Below are 22294 nucleotides of genomic sequence, written 5' to 3'. Positions count from 1 at the left end.
TTGTAATTAAAATCATTGTAGGCAGGGGCTGACATTGTGGCATAGTGGGTTTAAGCTACTGTCTAAAGTGCCGGAATCACATATGGGCACAATTCAAGTCCCAGCTGCTCTACTTCCCATCCAGCTCCCTGCTAATGCACCTGGGAAAGCAGTGGAAGATGTCCCAAGTTCTTCGGCCCCTGCACCTGGGGACCCAGAAGAAGCTCCTGGCTCCCAGCTTTGGCCTGACCCAGCCCTAGCCATGGCAGCCATTTAGGGAGTGAACAAGCAAATGGAAGATCTGTCTGTCTCTCCCCCTCTCTTGTAACTCTGCCTTTCAAATAAATAAATAAATCTTTAAAAATAAGTAAATATTTAAAAAAATCCTTGCTGGATTGGCACTCGGTGCAGCAGGTAAAGCTGCTGCCTGCAGTGCAGGCATCCCATATGGGCACCAGTTCGAGTCCTGGCTGCTCTACTTCCGATCCAGCTCTCTGTTATGGCCTGGGAAAGCAGCAGAAGATGACCCAAATCCTTGGGCTCCTGCACCTGCATGGGAGACCTGAAAGAAGCTGCAGGCTCTGGGCTTCAGATTGGCCCAGCTGCAGCCATTTGGGGAGTGAACCAGCAGATGGAAGACCTCTCTCTCTCTGTCTCTAACTCTGCCTTTCAAATAAATAAATAAGTCTTAAAAAATTTTTGCATGTAGCTATATTTATTAATTAAATCTAAAGTCAGAGCCACACTTTTTAAAAATGAAATGAAATGAAAGTAATCTAAAAGAAATCCATCTTTCTACAAACCAGAAACTTAATTAGAGGCTGGCACATATCAGTTTGAAGTAACTTTGGTTTATACATTAGAATCATGCTATACATACTTCTTTGCATCTTTATTTTCTCACTTAATAAATAGATGGAAGTCCCTCTAAATCAGCTGAGCTAGGTCTAACACATTCTTTTTAGTATCTGCATTCACGTGGTATGGGTTATTACATACTTTTTCCATCACTCTACTCTGACAGCATTATTCCGTGCCCCTCCCTTTTTCGAAGAAAACTGAAAAACTGCAATTAACAACCCTGAACATTAATATTCTTACCAGTCTTTTTATTTCTCTGAGATACATATCCCAAAAGTAAGATTGTTCATTCAAATGGTATTTTGTTTGTATTTTAAACTATTGCCAGATTGCTTTCTGAAGAGTCTTTCCACAAAAACAGAAGAGCACCCTTTACCCCCATACTCAGCCTCAGTGGATGTTCTCACCCTTTAAAATTCAATGATCGCTTTTAACTCTAATACTGTGGTACATATCCCTCATTTTTTAAAAATGCCACCCCGCCGGCGCCGCGGCTCACTAGGCTAATCCTCCGCCTAGCGGCACCGGCACACCGGGTTCTAGTCCCGGTCGGGGCGCCGGATTCTGTCCCGGTTGCCCCTCTTCCAGGCCAGCCCTCTGCTGTGGCCAGGGAGTGCAGTGGAGGATGGCCCAGGTGCTTGGGCCCTGCACCCCATGGGAGACCAGGAAAAGCACCTGGCTCCTGGCTCCTGCCATCGGATCAGCGCGCTGCGCCGGCCGCAGCGCGCCGGCCGCGGCGGCCATTGGAGGGTGAACCAACGGCAAAGGAAGACCTTTCTCTCTGTCTCTCTCTCTCACTGTCCACTCTGCCTGTCAAAATAAAAAAAAAAAAAATGCCACCCCAACATACATTCCAAAAAAGAGGAAGGGTCTCCTGGTAACAGGCCTGCCTAATTCCCTTCTCAGCCCAGTCACTTGTCAAAAATAAGTAAATACACAGTATATAAACAAATATTTACTAAATAAAAAGGTATTATTTTTTAATTTAAAATTAGGGGTGTACTTTTCCACAGTAGTTAAGTCTGCACTTGGAATACCTGCAGCCTATATTGGAGTCCCTAGTTTGACTTCTGGCTCCTCAGCTTCCGATCCAGCTTTCTGCTAATGCACATGCCAGGAGGTAGCAGGTGATGCCTCAAGTACTTGGCTCCCTGTCACTTATGTGGAAACCAGGTTTGACTTTAGGTCTGGCTCAGTCCTGGCTACATCTGGGGAGTGAACCAGCAAATAGAAAGGAGATCTGTGTCTGTCTCTCTGCCTTTTAAATAAAACTAAAATGATAAGCACTCATTTATTTATTTGAAAAGCAAAACTACAAAGAGAGAGGGAATGACAGAGGAAGAGATTGCCCATCCACTGATTTACTCTCCAAATGGCCACAATAGCCAGGGCAGGGCCAAGACAAAGTCAGGACCCAAGAACTCTATCCTAGTCTCCCACATGTGTGGTAGGGGCCCAAGTCCTTGGGTTGTCTTCTACTACCTTCCCAGGCACATTAGCAGGTTGCTGGATCAGAAACCAAGAAGCTGGAACTCAAATCTGCACTTCAATATGAGATGCCAGTATTGTAAGCAGCGCTATAACCCACTGTGCCACAATATCAGGAAGGAAGGAAGGAAGGAAGGAAGGAAGGAAGGAAGGAAGGGAGGGAGGGAGGGAGGGAGGGAGGGAAGAAAAACAGAAAGCAAGACAGAAAGCCAGAAAGAAGAAAAGAAAAGAAAAGAAAAGAAAAGAAAAGAAAAGAAAAGAAAAGAAAAGAAAAGAAAAGAAAAGAAAAGAAGAGAAAAGAAAAGAAGAGAAAAGAAAACTGGCTATTATAAAAACTCTAAAAGAATCATTGATTGCTTTACATTAGCAGCATCTTCTTGTACTTATTCTCTAATCTAAAATAAACGGGGCCAGTGCTGTGGCATAGTGAGTAAAACCTCTGCCTGCAGTGCTGGCATCCCACAAGGATGACAGTTTGAGTCCCAGCTGCTCTACTTCTGATCCAGCTCTCTGCTATGGCCTGAGAAGATGACTTAAGTCCTTGGGTCCCTGCACCTGTGTGGGAGACACGGAAGAAGCTCCTAGCTCCTGGCTTCAGATTGGCCCAGCTCCAGCTTTTGCGGCCACTTGGAGAATGAACCAGCCAATGGAAGACCTCTCTCTCTCTCTCTCTCTCTCTGCCTCTGCCTCTGCCTCCCTGTAACTCTGCCCTTCAAATAAATAATAAATCTTTAAAAGATAAAATAAAATAAAATAAAGGGGTGCATCTTGTGGTACAGTTGGTTAAGCCACCACTTGGAACAGTACACTCCATATCTCAGTGCCTGCGTTTAGGTTCCACCTACACTTCCAATCCAGCTTCTTGATAATGAGACTAGAAGGCAGATGATGGCCAAGTACTAGGGCTCCTGCTACCCATGTGGGATACCTGGATGGAGTTGCTGGCTCCTGGCTTCAGCCGAACTCAGCCTCAGCTATTGTTGGCATTTGGGGAGTGAAACAATAGATGGAAGATATATATCTCTCTCTCCCTTTCTCCATCCCTCCCTCTCTCTCTCTCTTTCACTCTCTTTCAAATAAGTAAAAAAATATTTTTAAAAATTAAATAAAACATTGAAAATTAAATAAAACAAGACAGAAAAAATACATTTTTGTAACTTTATATGGGACATGGTCTTATTCATTACATTGCTAATAATGAAAAAAGAACATGATAAAAATAATATTTTAGTTCTTGCATTTAAGTAATGTTTTGGACTGGCATATATCATAGCTTCCAGATGTGCTGCTTTTGCCATACATACAATATGCTGAAAATGAATGATAGAGAATCTATCAACTAAAACAAAATATTAAAAAGATCTTAAAGGGGCCAGCACTGTGGCGCAGCAGGTTAAGCCACCACCTGCAGCGCCAGCATCCTAAATGGGCACTAGTTTGTGTCCTGGTTGCTCCACTTCTGATCTAGCTTCCTGCTAATGCGTCTAAGAAAGCAGCATTAGATGGCCTAAATGTTTGGACCCCTGCTCCCACTGGATAAAGCTCCCTAGTTTCAGCCTGGCTGTTGCAGCCATTAACCAGAGGATGGAAGATCAATCAATCTCTGTCTCCCTAACTCTGTCTTTCAAATAAGTTAAAAAAAATTAAATCATTCATTTAAAAAGTTTTTATTAACCTACTTTGTCACAAAGCACAGACAAGATGGACTCCTTATTTTGAAATCTGTCGGGGCCAGCACTGTCATATAGTGGGTAAAGCCACCGCCAGCAGTGCCAGCATCCCATAGGGGCGCCATTTCAAATCCCAGCTGCTCCACTTCTGATCCAGCTCTCCGCTATGGCAGTGGAAGATGGCCCAAGTCCTTGGGCCCCTGCACAAATGTGGGAAGACCCAGAAGAAGCTCCTGGCTCCTGGCTTCAGATCAGCCCAGCTCTGGCCATTGCAGCCATCTAGGGGTTGAACCAGTAGATGGAAGACCTCTCTCTCTGCCTCTCCTCTCTCTGTGTAACTCTGACTTTCAAATAAATAAATAAATCTTAAAATTAAAAAAAAAAAGACATTTGTCAGGCTCTGACCAACGGCCTGTGACCTTCCTGTTTTCCTTACCTTACCTCCCTCTTCACATATTCTTTTTTTTTTTCTTTTTAAGATTTACTTTATTTCTTTGAAAGACAGAGTTACCAAGAGAGACAGAGGAAGAGACAGATCTCCCATCCACGGGTTCACTCCCCAAATAGTCAATGGCTAGGGCTGGGCCAGACTGAAACCAGGAGCCATGAGCTTCTTCCAAGTCTCCCACATGGGAGCAGGGGCTCAAGGACTTGGATTATCTGCTGCTGCTTTCCCAGGCTATTAGCAGGGAGCTAGATAGGAAGTGGAGCAGCCAGGACTCAAACTGGTCCCCATTGGGACACCAGGATCTCAGATGACACTTTACCCGCTATGACACAACGCCAGCCCCTCTACTGTCTCTTTTTGCTACTGTGTACTTCTGATTCAATGAAGTGGGGGTCAATGAAAATGTGTGGATGAGAGAGTTAAAAGAACAATGAGATAATTCAAGAAATGATAGTTGTACTGCTATAATGCAAAAGCTGTATCTATAAAATGTATATTTATTAAATAAAAGCTTTTCAAAAAAAGAAATGATAGTTGTAATAGTAGCAATAGTAAAATCTTAGCTTCACAACTGGTTGTAAAATTATAGTAAAGTCTGGCACATAAAAATTCATTTGTTGTGCTCTAATTTCATGAATCTGCGAAGGTAGGAAAAATAATCTCATTGAAAATGAGTTTTAAAAAACAGAAAATATAGCTCATCAAAATCTGAAAAAGCAACAAGAAACACAGTAAATAAAACTCTTCCCCTATACTCAAAATAAAAATGCTTTGCTCTTATAAGGCTCTTCTCAGGAACACTCATAATCCCACTAAGCATGGATAAACTCTACTTTCAAATAGGAATAATTTCTTCTTTTACAAACAAATGAGCCATATTGAATATTTGTGACTCTAAAAAATATTTATTAATTTATTACTTGACTAGTATAGAGACAGAGAAAGACAGAGGTCGCCCATTCATCTCCCATTCATTGTTTCACTCTCCAAATGCTGGAAATAGCTGCGCTGGTCAAGAGGGAAACCAAGATGCAGGAACTCAATTTGGGTCTCACATACAGGTGGCAGGGACCCAAGTACTTCAACTATCACCTGCTGCCTCCCAGTGTGCACATTAGCAGGAAGCTAGAATTGGGAACAGAGCTGGGACCCGAATCCAGGCACTTCATATGGAATGTGAGTTTCCCAAGTGGTGTCTTAATCACTATTGTGCCAAACATCCACCCCCATACTGATTATTTGTAAATGTAGCAGATTAATGTCACAATTCTAAATTTTATAAAGGAGAGTTTTCAAATGAGCCTGAACTCAAATGACCCCCATAGTCCAATAAAATCAAATCATACTAAAACAGCAGTAACAGAATAATCTGTATTTTACCTTTTGAATATACCCTTATGAAACTACTACATTCTCATGGGACTATTCTCCTTAGTTCCTCTCTTCTTCCTTCCTACATCAATTGAGGATACTCCTTAGAAATCAGTCTTTGATCCTCTGCTCTGTTTATTTTATATTCAATCCCCCCAAACACAAGGATTTATCTACCATCTGTATGAGCATATATCTGTCCAAACCTGACTTTAACTTAGTAGAACACATTACTTGGCAAACAAACAACCTCAACACCTTCCAAAATTCCCAAAATACATACCTTATCAATTAATACCTATTCTAAAAATACCAGGTTCACTACTCCGTCCTTTACTTCCATATTTAATACCAAACTCAACAGATTCGTCTCTTACCAAGTCCCTTCTCTGCCACTACCCTAGCCACCAACCACCCCCTGTCATTATCTCTCACATATATAATTTCAATAGCCTCTTGGCTGATCGCCTTACCTACTTCCAGTCTCTACACTTAGTATCTAACCACAAAAAGAGCTGCCAGAATTCACTTCAACTTGTCCATTCAGAAACCTATAGTGCCTTCCTACTGGTTCAAACTCCTGAGCCAACTGTTCTAGTCAGTTACAGAATGAGAACATTTTTAAATCTTATCCCTAAGTAACCAGGTTTTTTTTTCCTTTAACTTCTTAAAACATAGCTTCTATCAACTCCCACTCTGTCATTCAAAACCTCCACATTTCAAGATCTTACAAACAGGGTTAAGAATATAGGTGGGGGCTGGTGCTGTGGCACAGTGGGTTAAAGCCCCGGCCTGCAGTGCCAGCATCCCATATGGGCGCTGGTTCAAGTCCTGGCTGCTCCACTTCCCATCCCAGCTCTCTGCTATGGCCTGGGAAAGCAGTAGAAGATGGCCCAAGCCCTTGGACCCCTGCACCCCCTTGGGAGACCCAGAAGAAGCTCCTGGCTCCTGGCTCCTGGCTCCTGGCTTCGGATCAGCTCAGCTCAGCCAACTGGGGAGTGAACCAGCGGATGGAAGACCCCTCTTTATCTCTCTCTCTCTGGCTCTGGCTCTACCTCTCTTTGTGACTCTGTCTTTCAAATAAATAAAATAAAACTTTTAAAAAATATATAGGTTCTGGAATTTGACTGGAACCTGATCTCCATGAAACAGTATTAACAAAATCATTTAACCTTATCTGTATGACAGGAATACTAAGCCTACCTCATAATGTTGCTATGAAAATGAACATAATATCCTTAAAACACAAAGCCAATTTCCAGCAACTCTAAAAGATCAATAAATATTAGCCACTGTCATTATCACATAGTCACTCTGATCTAAGCAAGTCAATCTGATTGCTCTACCACTATGCTAAGAATTTGTCTACACTCTTCTTGACTACTTCAGCCACAGACTTTCACAGCTGAAACGGGCCACAGAGAGGAGCCAGTCCTATTACATGTCCATCATAATCCAAGTCTTGTCTAACATGGAAATAAACGTAAGTGCATGGCACACAACAAAACAGTCTTTAGTAAGTACTGACACGGTAAATACATTAAGTGCTAAACATACAGTCAAAATATATTTCTTGTCTTCAATTATTATATTTAAAATATTAAGAAATCATATGCATCTGTAATAAAACTGCTTCTATATGGTATCCTATTTCTTCAAGTAACTGTAGTTTAAAGTATTCAAGCCAGGAATAAAAATTATTACTTGGTAACTCTTCTCAAGTTGATCCAACTAGCTATATTGTATCTTTCTAGCTGCTTTTTTCTTTCTTAAGTATCTATGTTCTATTTTATTTTATTAATAATGGTTGGGTCAATGCTTTAAACTTAGTGCTAAATATACAGTTACAACATCCACAAACTTTTAAATATAAACAAGAGCATCATCAAAATAATGCATAAAAAGATGACAATTTACAAACCATTAAACGAAAAACTAAGATTTAAAAGCTGTCAAAGAGCCAGGCACAGTCCCTGCCTTTCTCCTTGTCCCTCCAGCCACTACCAGAACCTCCCTCCCAGTTCCCCCCAAAAAATGAAAAACAAATCCATAAACAATATCAGATTTGTTGCCCAAATAACTTCTCAAGCTGAAAAGACCTCACTTCCATTCCCTTGCATCCCACTGAGTCTCACATGAGGATGAAACCAGGAAGACCAGATAATGAGCCTAAGGGCACAACATCCACATAGCCGCAGGGCCGGAGACTGAACAATGTTCCTGACACCTTACATCACACCACATCTCAACTGATTTCTTCTATGCCTAACTGACCTGAGAAATAAAATATTACAGAACTCCTCACAAAGCAATTGAATATAGTTATATGGCATGATTAACACTGGCATATTTTTTATTATTCTCAAGAATATTTGTGAGGAAAAAAGGTTTCAAGCCATAAATGCAGCATTTCTATTGCAATTACATCTGCTCTGGAAAAGATACTTTCCTCCTTGGATTTTATAAAATTTAATTCTTTTTCATGAACTATACATATGTATATGTTCACCTGTGCAGCTTCCTCCTCAACAATAACTTAAACAAACCACATGTCTCAGATAAAATGTAATGTATTCTGGCTCATCAGCATATTTTAGAATCTGTTCCTAATATAGAACCATAGACTTTTGAAATTGAAAGGAACCTTGGAGGTCATCTCTCATTTTACAGAGGAAAATAATACCCTGCAGGGACCTGCCCAAGGTCAAACTATCTACATAAGAACTCAAGTTTGGAAGAGAAAGTTCTCAAAAAAAGATTTCTGAGAAAAACACAATATTTAGTGAAAGATCTCTGCTTCTATCCTTTTACATCTACTTCTTGAGTACAACTTTCTTTACAGAGAAGTCCTGAAATGTAAGAAAAGAAAGTAATACAAAAACTAAAACTTTTTTCTAAGCCAAGTACCTTACTCTAAAAGCTTAGCCAAAGGTAGATTCTTGAAGAATCTGAGACTAACATGTTTGTATCATTATTCCGGGAGCAAAAACAAGCAGAGAAGGAAAAGACACAAAATAGTAACATTATAATATTATTATCTCTTTAAATAATTACATGAAGGATTGTTCATAAGCATGAAAACTTCATAAACATTCAACCTTTGAGGAAGAAACAATTTTAGCCATCAGACCTATAAATTGTACCAGAATGCCAATAAATTTTGAAATTTTATCTTAGCTTCAGTGCTTCAGCTGTAAATTCTTTTACTTAAGTCACATAAAAAAATCAGTAATTTATCAGTCTTCAATAAAAATTTTTTCATCAAATCTCAATAAGAGAATTATAAGCTACACTGTCTAGCCAAGTTTTTAAGAATCCATGAAAATAGCACATTCCTCAAAGTTAAAGACTGAAAAGGATAAAAGCCTTCTTCAGTTTTTTTCAATGAAAAGTACACTCTAGAAGCCAATTTACCTGTAGGAATATGTTTCTTAACTCCTGAGGGTCACCTCGCTTGGTTGTCTGCACCTGTAAGGAAAAAAAAAAAAAAGCCAGTTAATGCTTCACTAGAGACTACACGACCTCTTCAGATTAGAGTTCACATCACTAACAATCAATGCTCTTATCTTTTATAAAGGCATTTAGTTTAAAACAAACCAAAAGCCCTAATTGCTGATAAGAACTGTCAAACTGGAGATCTGTGACCAGATGGTGAAAAAAACAGGTGTGAACAGCCTAAGATACAACCAATTACCGACCATGCTTTCTCTGGACTGGAAAGGGAAGGCAATGAGTATCAATCTTTTACTTCACTCCACATCTACTAGCAACAGAGTAGTAACCACCCACTTTCAAATCAAGAGGCCAGAAAGAGTGGAGCAACAGGAAAGTTAAAACACCCAAATTAATCGCTTGGCCTAGCAGCCTTTCTTCCCGATGGAAGGCAATCCTAGCATATAATTATCTCCGCGCCCCTCTCCTTCCCCATTCAACCTCAAATATGAGAGCTGCCACAAATACAAATACTTTTGACATCCTGCACCTACAACGCAAGTGTCAATCATTGCCCTCGGCCCAATGGAGGCCCCTAATTACTCAATCCTCGCCCCCTCCCCCACCGCAGCACACTGATGCCCTAGGTATCCGCGGCTTTACTTGCTACTTCCTCCCCCTCCTTTTTCCATGCCCTACAACCCTGACTCCCAATCCCACGCACCTAGGGCAGGACACTACTCTTCCTTCACCGACCCATGGTCCTCCCAAGCCTCTCCAACTCACAATCCCTCCTCCTGCCCCTCCCCCAGCTGGGCATCCTCTCCCTCCGGTCCAAGACCAGCACAGCTCCCCCACCCGCGAGCTGGAGCTCCAGGACGCATTAAGAACTAGGCAAATAAGGAAATGAGAAGAGGCGAAGGGCTGCAGGCGAGGCCCTCGGAATTTCTCCTATGCAATAAAGACAGCAGCAGAGAGTTGGAGTCACCTTGACCGCCATGCTGTGCTCGGAAGCCGGGGACGAGCGAGTGAGCGAGCAGGGCCGAGCTGTCAGGGCGCGCGCGCGCCGCCTCCCCGGCCGCGCCCGCCCTCCCGCTCGCCGGCGCCGCGCGCGTCCCTATGCAAATGAGCAGGGGACGCGCGGCGAGAAGGAGAGGGCCCCGCGCCCCGGCCCGGTTCCCGGCCCGCTATGCAGCCTGGCGGAGGAGGGGGCAGCCTCCCACCGGGAAGACCAGGGCTCGAGTCTCGGGATTCCGACGCGCCGCTAGGTTGCTGCAGCTGAGTCGACGCCAGGAAAGCCCCGGGTTTCCTAGGGCCTCTTTGGGGTGTGGCTTTGGGCTCAGCGTGGTGCCGAGGTCGTCTTCCCCCAAGGCTTAAAGGAACGCTTGGGGCTCATAGTGAACGCGATCTCGAGGGATCAAAGAGAGCACGACTAATAACAGTAATGAGTTAATGACAACTAATGACAAGATTGGGAACCACTCGCTGGGAAAAACCTAAGTAAACATAACAGAAATAGGACCTAGGGGTTGGCATGGAACGAATACTCCTATTAGTAGACTTACTCCACTTCCTAATCACCCCGATCTTCTGTGCAACGAGAAGAGGTACAAATACACATGGAGAACACTTGCCCCTACGTCAAAAGAAAGTAATACTCTCTTGGATCTGCTGCCCTACCTTAGTAATGCTAGCTCTACCTTGAACCAAAACAATGTCTCTAAAACCGAGTCTTGCTATTACGACTATATTAGGCCACAAACTGATTCACTCAAAGGTTTACTGGGCATCCATTTTATGTACGATACAGTCTTGCCTGTAAAGAATGCAAAGATAAACAACACAGTGCTCCCTTGATATCTGGAGGGGACTGTTTCCAGAAACCGCTGAGAATTTTGCATGCTCCAGTCCTTTATGTCAAATAGGGGTAGTATTTGCACATAACCTATGTGCACCCTCTCATTTACCTTTAAATCATCTCTAGATCACCTATAATACCCAATGCAATGTTAATGCTATGGAAATATGTGTTACACTGTATTGTGTAGAGAAAATGACAACAAAAAGTCTGTACATGTTCAGGACAGATACGGTTTTTTTTTTCTAATATTTTTCCACTGAGGTCCATTGAATCTTTGGATGTGAAACGGAGGATATGGAGAACCAATTGTAATACCGACCCGCTAGACATTTACAGAGGGTCAGTGCTTCCCCACAGCCCTAACCACGGTGTAGTTTTGTTTGTTTTTAAACCAAGAAATCTCCTGGGGTTGGGTTGGAGGGTGGGGAGATTGATCTTAATCTCACTTAGCTCTCTAATCCTTCCCAAAGTTGAATCTCACAGGAGGCTTCCCATTTAGCCAGTCTCACTAATCATATTTGGGTTAAGCATCCAGGTTACAAGAAATGAGGAAGGAGGAGTGGCAAATTGAAATTGCTGATGAGTAATGCTTTATTATGAATGCTCCCAAGGTGAACTTTTCTTCTACCGTTGTTTTAACTACCACTACTACCTACCTCTCTTACATCCCCTTCTTTAGTCAAAGTATTTTGAATAAGGAAATAGTTTATCCTACTAGCACCTCATGTGCCTGATAACCTATGGTAAGAATGTGAGATTTATGTTACTTTATAAGAAAAGGATGCTTGTTTAGTAGCACAAAGTCTGTCAGTTTGAATAAGGGAGTGAAAGGAATTTATTTAAAATGAAGCAAGTATTTTCAAAGGAAACACTATTGAACAAATCCATATTTTTAGAGTGAAAATTTTGGGTTGAGCTGGCCATTCCTGTAAAGGAACATAACATTAAACAGAGCCTACCACAATAGTTAGGTAATAAGTACCATGCCACAGTGAAAATGTTGATTCAAAATAGCTTACTTTTTACCAATTCAAGCACTTTACTGATACTAATCTAGTTGCAATGGAGATTTAAAATAATTTAAAATTAAATAAAGCTCCCATAAGATAGAACAGCTCATTATCCTAAATAAATTTGAATTTTACTATTTTCATCTATCCAAATAACAATAAAATGTTGTACTGTTATCTAATATAAATGTCCTAACTTATTAAAAGTATGTATCATAGGAAACACAAGAAGTCCTGATAGGAATACAAAAGCATATGGAGTTTCTAAAGAAGTTAAAGAGGATGCAAATAAATGGAAAGATAGTCTATGCCCATGGATCAGAAGAATTAATACTGCCCATACTATATAAAACAATATAAAGATTATAAGCAATCCATATTAAAATCCCCAAATCATTCTTCACAGAAATACAAAAAAAATCTAAAATTCATATGGAACCATAAAAGACTCTAAAAAACCCAAGAATTTCTGAGAAGAAGACAAAAAGGGACATCACACTTTGTGATTTAAAATTATGTTACAAGGCTATGGTAATCAAAACAATATGGGCTGGCGCTGTGGCTCACTAGGCGGAGGCCTGTGGCACCGGCACCGCGGGTTCTAGTCCCAGTTGGGGCGCCATTTCTGGCCCGGTTGCTCCTCTTCCAGTCCAGCTCTCTGCTGGGCCTGGGAAGGCAGTGGAGGATGGCCCAAGTGCTTGGGCTCTGCACCTGTATGGGAGACCAGGAGGAAGCACCTGACTCCTGGCTTTGGATCGGCGCAGCACATCAGCCGTAGCGGCCATTTGTGGGGTGAACCAATGGAAGAAAGACCTTTCTCTCTGTCTCTCTCTCTCACTGTCTAACTCTGCCTGTCAAAAAAAAAAAAAGAAATATATATATATATATATATACATATATATATATGGTCCTGGCCTAAAAACATACACATAGACCAATGTCACAAAATGGAGAGCCAAGAAATAAGTTCAAACATGTGCTTGTATGGCCAACAAATTTTCAATAAGACCACCAAAAAGACAATGGGGGAAACGATGGTCTCTTCATTAAATGGTGCTGGGAAAACTGAATTTCCACATGAAAAAGAATGAAATTGGGCTCTTACACCATAAACACAAATTGACTTAAAGTGAGTCAGAAATCTAAATGTAACACCTGAAACCATAAAATTCCCAGATGATTAACACAGGGGAAAAGCCCCTTGACATTAGCCTTGGCAACAGTTTTTGACTATTGCACCAAAAGCACAGGCTACAAAAGCAAAAATAAATAAATAAGTAAATAAATAGGACTACATCAAACTAAAAAGCTTCTATATAGTAAAGGAAGTAATCAACAAAATTAAAAGCCTGTCTAGGGTAGGGAAAAATATTTGCAAACCACATATCAGATCAGGAGTTAATATCAAAGATTTATAAAGAAGTCATACAAGTCAACAGCAAAAAAATACAATAACCCAATTAAGAAATACGCAGGGGCTAATGTTGTGGCACAACAGGTTAAGCCACCAACTGCAGTGCCAGCTTCCCATATAGGATTGCCAGTTCCAGTCCTATCTGCTGCTTCTGATCCAGCTCCCTGTTAACCCACCTAGGAAGCCAGCAAAAGACAGTCAAAATACTTGGTCCCCTGCCACCTACATGGGAGACTCAGATGGAGTTCTGGGTTCCTGGCTTAGGTTTTGCCTCGCCCTTGACATCATGGCCATTTGAGGAGTTAACTAGAAGATGGAAAAATCTCTGTTTCTCTCTCTCTCTCTCTCTTTCTCTCTCTGCTTCTCAAAAAATAAATCTTTTTAAAAAATACATAATAAAAACAGGCAAAAGGCTTAAACATATTTCTCCCAAAATGCCATAGAAATGGACAACTGTAGTGTGCTCTTCAGAGGAAACACTGGGTAACACTGACTTGTGGCTTCTTCCCTGACTCTAATTCAAGCCAGTGCAAGTAGCAAGTCATGGAATAACAGATAACCATGTTTTTGCCTATATTATCCCTACCACCATTTGAAAAGCAGTCCCAGAAATAGTATTTGCTCACTCTCCTGTTACTGTGCTCTTGCGTCACCCTGAGTGGATGGGCTTGCCTGGCTGGTTCTCAGGGTGAAGACGGGGAAATAATAGGTAATCAGCAGTTATAATTTCTCCAATCATCCCCAACCATTCAATACAACTTATCTGTGACCTAGTTTTGTGTTGATGACTTGGAAAACAATTAAGCCAGAGTAATGGGGAATGTAGCTTTCTTCAGTGATAAACCCCTCACTGAGATCCATGTGGCAGTAGCAGCAGCATCATTGCATCAAAGACAGTAAGTTCAGGGTTCTACCAGACAGCAGCAGCTAAGTTAAGTAACCCGAGGCATAAACAGTGGTAATAAGGGGGGAATGGATCACAGAGAAACAGCTGCTCAATGGATGAGACAAATCCCTCTTTGCACAAATGTACTAGAAATCTTTACATGGAATGTACGGTATTTCACTTTATAGAATTGTTTATGGCTCTAAAGTTCTAACCCATCTCTGAGACATAGTTTATCTGTAAGAAGGAAATACGAAGAAAAAATAATCATCTAAATCTATTAAAGTAACAATGTATATACTAAGATGCCTAACTGAATAGTAAATTTATGCAATAGAGATTTAGACCCAAAAAATCAGTTCAAGTAGTTCGGTACACAGGCTACACGGATCAATTCACCACTTCTGGAATTTAGCATTTCTCTGTGTTACGTCCAGAGAATGTCTTACTACCATATTTTTCCTCCTGTGTTCACACCTCAGTCCTAACACTTATCTTGATGCCTGGTGTTAGCTATATTGCTATTACTTAAATGTTTCTTGATCCTTTCCTAGCTGGTTACTCTACCAGTAGCCATAAAACCCCTTGTACTTCCTAAGTGAAGACTATTAACATTGTCCTTGTCGCTTGAATCAGAAATCTGGGTCTCCGACTCTTCCTTGCCCCTCACACCCACGTGGCCACACAGTCCTGCGTTTTCCATTCCCTTCAGTGCTTTTAAAATCTCTTGATTTTAATAGTCTTCATTATGCATCCTAATTGCTCTCCTGGTCTCCAGTTTTCTTTGCCTCCTGTCACTGCCCTCAAATCTATTCTTCACAGTGCTGTCAAGTGTTTGATGTAAAACAGAAATTGAGTTCTGTCATTTCCCCATCTTTCTCTGGCTTTCTACTGACTTCAATATAAAATCCAAACTCCTTCATGTGGTAAGATGGGAGCACACTGATCTGGCTTATTATAGCTTATATCTTCCTACTTTTATACTTGCTCCTTTTTTTAAAGATTTTATTCATTTTTTATTTGAAAGTCAGAGTTACACAGAGAGAGGAGAGGCAGAGAGAGAGAGAGGTCTTCCATCCTATGGTTCACTCCCCAAATGGCTGCAATGGCTGGAGCTGCACCAATCCGAAGCCAGGAGCTTCTTTTGGGTCTCCCACATGGGTACAGGGGCCCAAGGACTTGGGCCATCTTCTACTGCTTTCCCAAGTCATAGAAGAGAGCTGGGTCAGAAATGGAGCAGCGAGGACTAGAACCGCCACCCATATGGGATGATGGCACTTCAAACCAGGGCGTTAACCTACTGTACCACAGCACTGGCCCCTGTACTTGCTCCTTTAGTGAAAAGGATTTTGAACTTTTTGCCATATCCTTTGCTGGGAACATTTTACTCTACATCTACTCCATTGTCTATTGTTTCAGAATCAACCTAAGAAGCTCCTCCTCCTGAAAACTGTCCCTGGGGTCCTTTCCCCATCTGGGGGAGGCCCCCCCTTTGAGCTCTCACTGTGCCATATGCACAGTGTATATCATACTGCATTATAATTACCTCTTTGGTTATCATCTTTAAAAAAAAAAGATTTATTTATTTATTTGAAAGGCAGAGTTACAGAGAGGCAGAGGCAGAGAGAGAGAGAGAAAGAGAGAGGGGTCTTCCATCTGCTGTTCACTCCCCAGTTGGCCACATGGCCAGAGCTGCACCAATCTGAAGCCAGGAGCCAGGAGCCTTTTCCAGGTCTCCCATGTGGGTGCAGGGGCCCATGAACCCGGGCCACTTCTATTGCTTTTCCAGGCCATAGAAGAGAGCTGTATTGGAAGTGGAGCAGCTGGGTCTCAAACCGGCGCCCATATGGGATGCTGGCACCCAGGCAGTGGCTTTACCCACTATGCCACAGCGCCTGCTCCCTGTCGTCTTTTCTACTTGTGGCTTTCAAACCTTACAGACCCAGACCTATCTGGAAAAAAAAAATTTTTTTTTACTACCACAGTACACATAGAAATCAAAATTTCACAGAGCAATACTAACTCTTACTATATACAATATAGTAAGAGTAAATACTCTGGTATTTACTATTCTGTATTATTCTATTTCTTTCTTTCTTTTTTCTTCCCTAATTCTGGTTTTAACATATTAAACTGATACCATGGCCCATTACTGGGTCATGACATATTTTAAAATACTACAATAGACTGTGAACTCATAGATTCTAGACCACAGTACATGCTCAAATACAAGAATTGGAAAAAACATTTTTTAAATAAAATAAATAAAAAAATAAAAAAACTCTGAATCTCCAGGAATTAGCACAAGGCCAGCCACATAGCAGTGGTCAGTAAAAATGTTTCACAAACAGCACATCTTCATGAATCATCCCCCCACCTCTGTCACTTCCACTTTTTTTTTTTTTTTTTTTTTTTTTTGACAGGCAGAGTGGACAGTGAGAGAGAGAGAGACAGAGAGAAAGGTCTTCCTTTTGCCGTTGGTTCACCCTCCAATGGCCGCCGCGGGCAGCGCGCTGCGGCCAGCGCACCGCGCTGATCCGATGGCAGGAGCCAGGAGCCAGGTGCTTTTCCTGGTCTCCCATGGGGTGCAGGGCCCAAGCACCTGGGCCATCCTCCACTGCACTCCCTGGCCACAGCAGAGGGCTGGCCTGGAAGAGGGGCAACCGGGACAGAATCCAGCGCCCCAACCGGGACTAGAACCCGGTGTGCCGGCGCCGCTAGGCGGAGGATTAGCCTAGTGAGCCGCGGCGCCGGCTGTCACTTCCACTTTTAAAAATAAAGATTTCTGTGTGGTGCCACGGCTCACTAGGCTAATCCTCCACCTGTGGCGCTGGCACCCCTGGTTCTAGTCCCAGTTGGGGAGCCAGTTCTATCCTGGTTGCTCCTCTTCCAGTCCAGCTCTCTGCTGTGGCCTGGGAGTGCAGTGGAGGATGGCCCAGGTCCTTGGGCCCTGAACCTGTATGGGAGACCAGGAGGAAGCACCTGGCTCCTGGCTTCCATATCGGGGGTGAACCAATGAAAGGAGGACCTTTCTCTCTGTCTCTCTCTCTCACTGTCTAACTCTGCCTGTCAAGAAAAAAAGAAAAAAGAAAAAAAAGAAAAAGAAAGAAATCATCCTTTAAATGGCCCAAATATCACATAAGCTAAGCACATTCATAAAATACTGATGAACAACCAATAATAACGAATAATTATAAAGATTTACTGTGTGACAGATACTATTTTAAGCACTTTTTATGAAGTTTTCCTCTAAATAACCCTGAGTTAGCGTTATTTAATAGTATTATCTCCATCTCAAAGATGAGAAAACTGAGACTGAGAAATTAAGCAGATTAAGCAATTTTACTAAAGTTCTACAACTAGTGAATGGTAATTAAAGGGTCAGGAAAGGATTGTAATAAAAATGTTGTGAAAAACAGCTCAGGAAGTAGTGTAATATATGAAAAAAAGGAGGAAAAATATTTAAACACAGAGAGCTAATCTAGGAATTCCGTTAACTTCTATGAGAGTTCAGGGAAATAAAAATTTAAAATTATAGGGAAAAAATAATGTAAGAGTATTTTCTTATTTAAAAGATGAATTTCAGGGCAGGTTTTTGGCACAGCAGTTAAGACACCACTTGGGATGCCTACATCCTGTATCAGGGTGCCTGGGTTCCAGTCCTGGCTCTGTTCTAATCCCAGCTTCGCACTAGTGTACACCATGAGAAGCAGCAGATGTTGTTGGCTCAACTACTTGGGTCCTTTTCACCCACTTGACAGACCCAGGTTGAGGTCATGCCTCATGGCTTCAGCCTGGCTTGACCATAGATGTAGGCATTTGGGAAGTGAACCAGCATATGGAAATCTGTCTCTCTCCCCTTAAAATTAAAAATTGTAAAAAGCTGAATTTTCAGTTTTAAAGTGTCCTCTATGAGGGGCTAAAGCTGTGACATAGTGGGTAAAGCCATCGTCTACATTGCCGGCATCCCATATGGACGCTGGTTCAAGTCTTAGCTGCTCCACTTCCAATCCAGCTCCCTGCTGACACTCCCAAGTTTTGGGGCCAGCACTGTGGCGTAGCGGGTGAAGCCCCTGCCTGCAGTACCAGCATCCCATATGGGTGCCGGTTCTAGTCCTGGCTGTTGCACTTCTGATCCAGTTCTCTACTATGGCCTGGGAAATCAGTAGAAGGTGACCCAGGTCCTTGGGCCCTTACACCCCCATGGGAGACCCGGAGGAAGCCCCTGGCTTCGGATCAGCACAGCTCCGACCATTGTGGCCATCTGGGGAGTGAACCAGCAGATGGAAGATCTCTCTCTCTCTCTCTCTCTCTCTCTCTTTGCCTCTGCCTCTCTGTAACTCTGCCTTTTAAATAAATAAATCTTAAAAAAAAAAAAAACTTCCAAGTTTTAAACCTGCTCAGGATAGAATCTGAATAACTTAAAAAAGACCAAAAACTTACAGAATGTGCCTGGAGGGAAAGGTTATCCAACACAGTATTGAGGGAGCAATGACCACAGAAAACATCTTATGGTTAGTAATCTGGTCACATGAATATGAGAACTGTACATAGTAATTATATAATGTCAAGTGAATGAATCAGAACTTGAAAATGTATGTATGTGGTAAGCACAATTGTATGAGTAATTCAAATATATTAGACTAAGTCTGGAGCAGAATTTTCTTCAAAATCACAATTTTGCACAGAGGCCAGACAATCATACATCTCACCAGACCTACTATTACACTTCTTTTTGTTATTTGTTTAAGATATAATGTAAATTTATAGCATGATTGTTTTTCACAAACCACATTTGGATGATGGTTACTTGGTTATCCGATGGATTCATGGCTATCCTCTTTGGACCTATAAATTGTAGGGTTTTTTAAGGGGGGGTTGTTTTTCAAGGATTAACACCATAGTATTTCAAAGAATCAAGCTAAACAGAGTGTGATCCCTCTGTTCCTCCCTTTTCCATTAAAAATTGAGTATTATGCTTGACTTTTCCCATTATGTGCAATCATTCCAGTTTGCAGGGAGCCCATACATATAATTGTTAATATTGGCGATATTTCAGAGAACATGTCTTTGAGCCCTCCAGTGAAGATTCCTTTGGCCCACCTGATGTGAAATCATCTACTGTAGCCTATTCTATCTGTAACTCCAATTTCTATAGCATTGTTGGTAATATTTGTATGACGACTCTAATTTATGAAGTCTTCCTCTCACACTGGAGTATTTTAAGGCACTGGAGAGTGAAGTAAGAATCTCCTGGAACTACTTGTGGTATATTTATTTCATGCCTAGAAATGCCCTCTTACCTCCAGACTGGTACTAAATAAAAAGTTTATGGTTATCATTTTTCAAAAATTTCAGCCTCATATGACTCCAATGGGAAAAAAGGGGGTCTTTGAAACATGCATGGAAAATGTATATTATCTTTTAATTCCATTTCCCACGAACATTTTGAAGTACTTTTGTATCTATGAACAAGATAGCATAAAAATAAAATGCCATCAAAGAATAACCCTTTCAAATCACAGCTATTGTTCTTATATGTCACATAATGATTTAGGTAAGTATTTGTCTACCTTTAATAAATAAAGTGTGCTAATGTAAAACAGATAATAAGGCAATTTACATTTGTGGTTCGATATAGGCTTCTATACAATTAAATCTTATAGTAGTAAATAAAATTGCCATTTGATATATAAACATAGAATCTAATTTATATCCTTTAATTGAAAGCAAAGCAAAACTTAATATAGTTAAATCATATTGATACTATTCGAATGAATTGCACATCTGTCATCTCCCTGCTGCAGTCCTTCTGTGCTTTTTACTCAAAAGAACAATGTGGACTTCAAAATATGAGAACAAAAGAACTTTAAAGTCCACTTACAAAGGAAAAAATAGCAAAAGTCTTTACCAAATGAAAGAAACATGCAATTTAGCTCAGCAGGACTTCTACATGTCCAAGGACAATGTACAAGAGCAGCCACAGTTTTTCAAGAAAATTTCTACCTGGTCTTGTGATTATGGGTTAACAAAGCTTACCTAAAACAAAGTGTTACAATGTTTTACAGGAATTATCTGTTAATTTTTTAAAAATTTATTTTTATTTATGTGAGAGGCAGAAGGACAGAAAGAGACAAAGCCAGACAGACTCAACACACACACACACACAAGAGCTCCCATCTGCTGGTCACTCCCTATATGCACACAACAGCCAGTGCTGAGTCAGGCTGAAGCAAGGAGCCCAGAACTCTTATGTAGTTCTCTCATGGAGGTGGCAGGCACTCAGCCACTTAAGCTATCACTCTCCACCTGTACCAGTGAGCAATAGCAGGAAGCTGGAATCAAGAATGAAGCCAATCGCCGGCGCCGTGGCTTACTAGGCTAATCCTGCGGCACCGGCACTCCGGGTTCTAGTACCGGTTGGGGCGCCGGTTCTGTCCCGGGTGCTTCTCTTCCAATCCAGCTCTCTGCTGTGGCCCAGGAGGGCAGTGGAGGATGGCCCAAGTGCTTGGGCCCCTGCACCCGCATAGGAAACCAAGAGGAAGCACCTGGCTCCTGGCTTCGGATCAGTGCAGCTCGCTGGCCATAGCGGCCATTTGGGGGGTGAACCAATGGAAGGAAGACTTCTCTCTCTCTCTCACTGTCTAACTCTGCCTGTCAAAAAAAAAAAAAAAAAAAAAAAAGGAAAAAAGAAAAAGAATGAAGCCAAGACTTGAACTCAGACATTCTGATATGTGGGCTTCCCAACAGGTATCTTACCTGCTAGCCAAGTGCCCACTCCTCTTTGATAATTTTTTTTAGGGGTCAACTCTGGCACATTAGGCTGAGCCTCTGCCTGCAATGCTGGCATCCCATATGGGTGCCAGTTTGAGTCCTGGCTACTCCTCTTCCAATCCAGCTCTCTGCTATGGCCTGGGAAAGCAGTGGAAGATGGTCCAAGTGCTTGGGCTCCTGCACCATGTGGGAGACCTGGAAGAAGTTCCTGGCTCCAGGCTTCGGATTGGCCCAGCTCTGGCTATTTCAGCTGTTTGGGGAATGAACCAGCAGATGGAAGACTTTTCTCTCTGTCTCTCCCTCTCTCTCTAACTGTACCTCTCAAATAAATAAATAAATAAATCTTAAAACAAAACAAGCAAAAAAGGGTAGAAAAGGTGGTGATTCACAATTATCCCCAGGTGAACAGATCAGAAAAGGGTGCAATTCTCCCCTGACCAGCCGTTCTATCTTGGTGAGTGAACACAGCAGGCCCTGGATACAACAGGCCTTGATGAAGCCTTATTTCTGGACAGAAATAAGGGAAGAATATGCAATTCTCACTTGGGGTGAAGTATGGAGCTGCTGCATGGAACATCATGGATTTATTCCTGTTTTTTGGGGGGAAAATTTAGGGAGGAAAGGAAAAATATTATATCCACAATACCTGTAAACCTCACCCTTACTCCAAAAATGTATTCCAAATATAAATCTGGCATGGGGAAATGGTAGCTGATGTTTAATATGAATGTTTGGATGGTTAATTGATTTAAGGATAGAGAAGGAGGTGGAGAGAAGGGTAAGCTCCTGATGGGGAAAGCTGGCATTCCTTAGAGCTACACTGGAAAGCTAGAACATAATTTGAGTTAAACTTGGGGGAATCTAAGATTATTCATAAATCTGGGCTTGCCTGGAAGAACACTCCCATGAAAATCTTATACATTATACCAGCATAAAATTTGTTCTGGCAAAAGAGGACCTCCTGGAAATTGTATTGCTTACACACCCTAAGCCAAAGCTATTATCTAGTGACATTCAGAGTTGAATTAGTAAGAGAAAGACCTGTCATACACATGTTGGCAGTAATGAGCTAAACATACTCAAGAATGTTTTAATGCAGA

General features: G+C 41.7%; 1 protein-coding gene across 6 annotated transcripts in view; it reads right to left on the bottom strand.

Moving 5' to 3' along the window:
* SLC25A12 (solute carrier family 25 member 12) overlaps positions 1–10418 on the bottom strand; it is a 105325-nt gene extending 94907 nt beyond the window's left edge. For 2 of the 6 annotated variants that reach the window (XM_070070698.2, XM_070070694.2), the window contains exons 1-2: positions 9974–10258; positions 9232–9285 (exon numbers count right to left, since the gene is read on the bottom strand). Coding sequence is in view for 1 of the 6 variants with exons in the window: in XM_070070693.2 (XP_069926794.1) it covers positions 9232–9285; positions 10238–10249 (66 nt within the window). In the remaining 5 variants the exon portion in view is untranslated. Of the gene's footprint in view, positions 1–9231; positions 9286–9973 lie in introns of all 6 variants that reach the window. The other 4 variants (XM_070070699.2, XM_070070696.2, XM_070070693.2 and 1 more) reach the window with 3 other exon arrangements.
* Positions 10419–22294: the final 11876 nt, after the last annotated feature.

Source organism: Oryctolagus cuniculus, chromosome 3 (assembly GCF_051225735.1).
Source record: "Oryctolagus cuniculus isolate XC-2025 breed Fujian yellow rabbit chromosome 3, ASM5122573v1, whole genome shotgun sequence".
NCBI classification, from domain to species: Eukaryota; Metazoa; Chordata; class Mammalia; order Lagomorpha; family Leporidae; genus Oryctolagus; species Oryctolagus cuniculus.
This window is presented reverse-complemented; position numbering and strand designations above follow the sequence as displayed.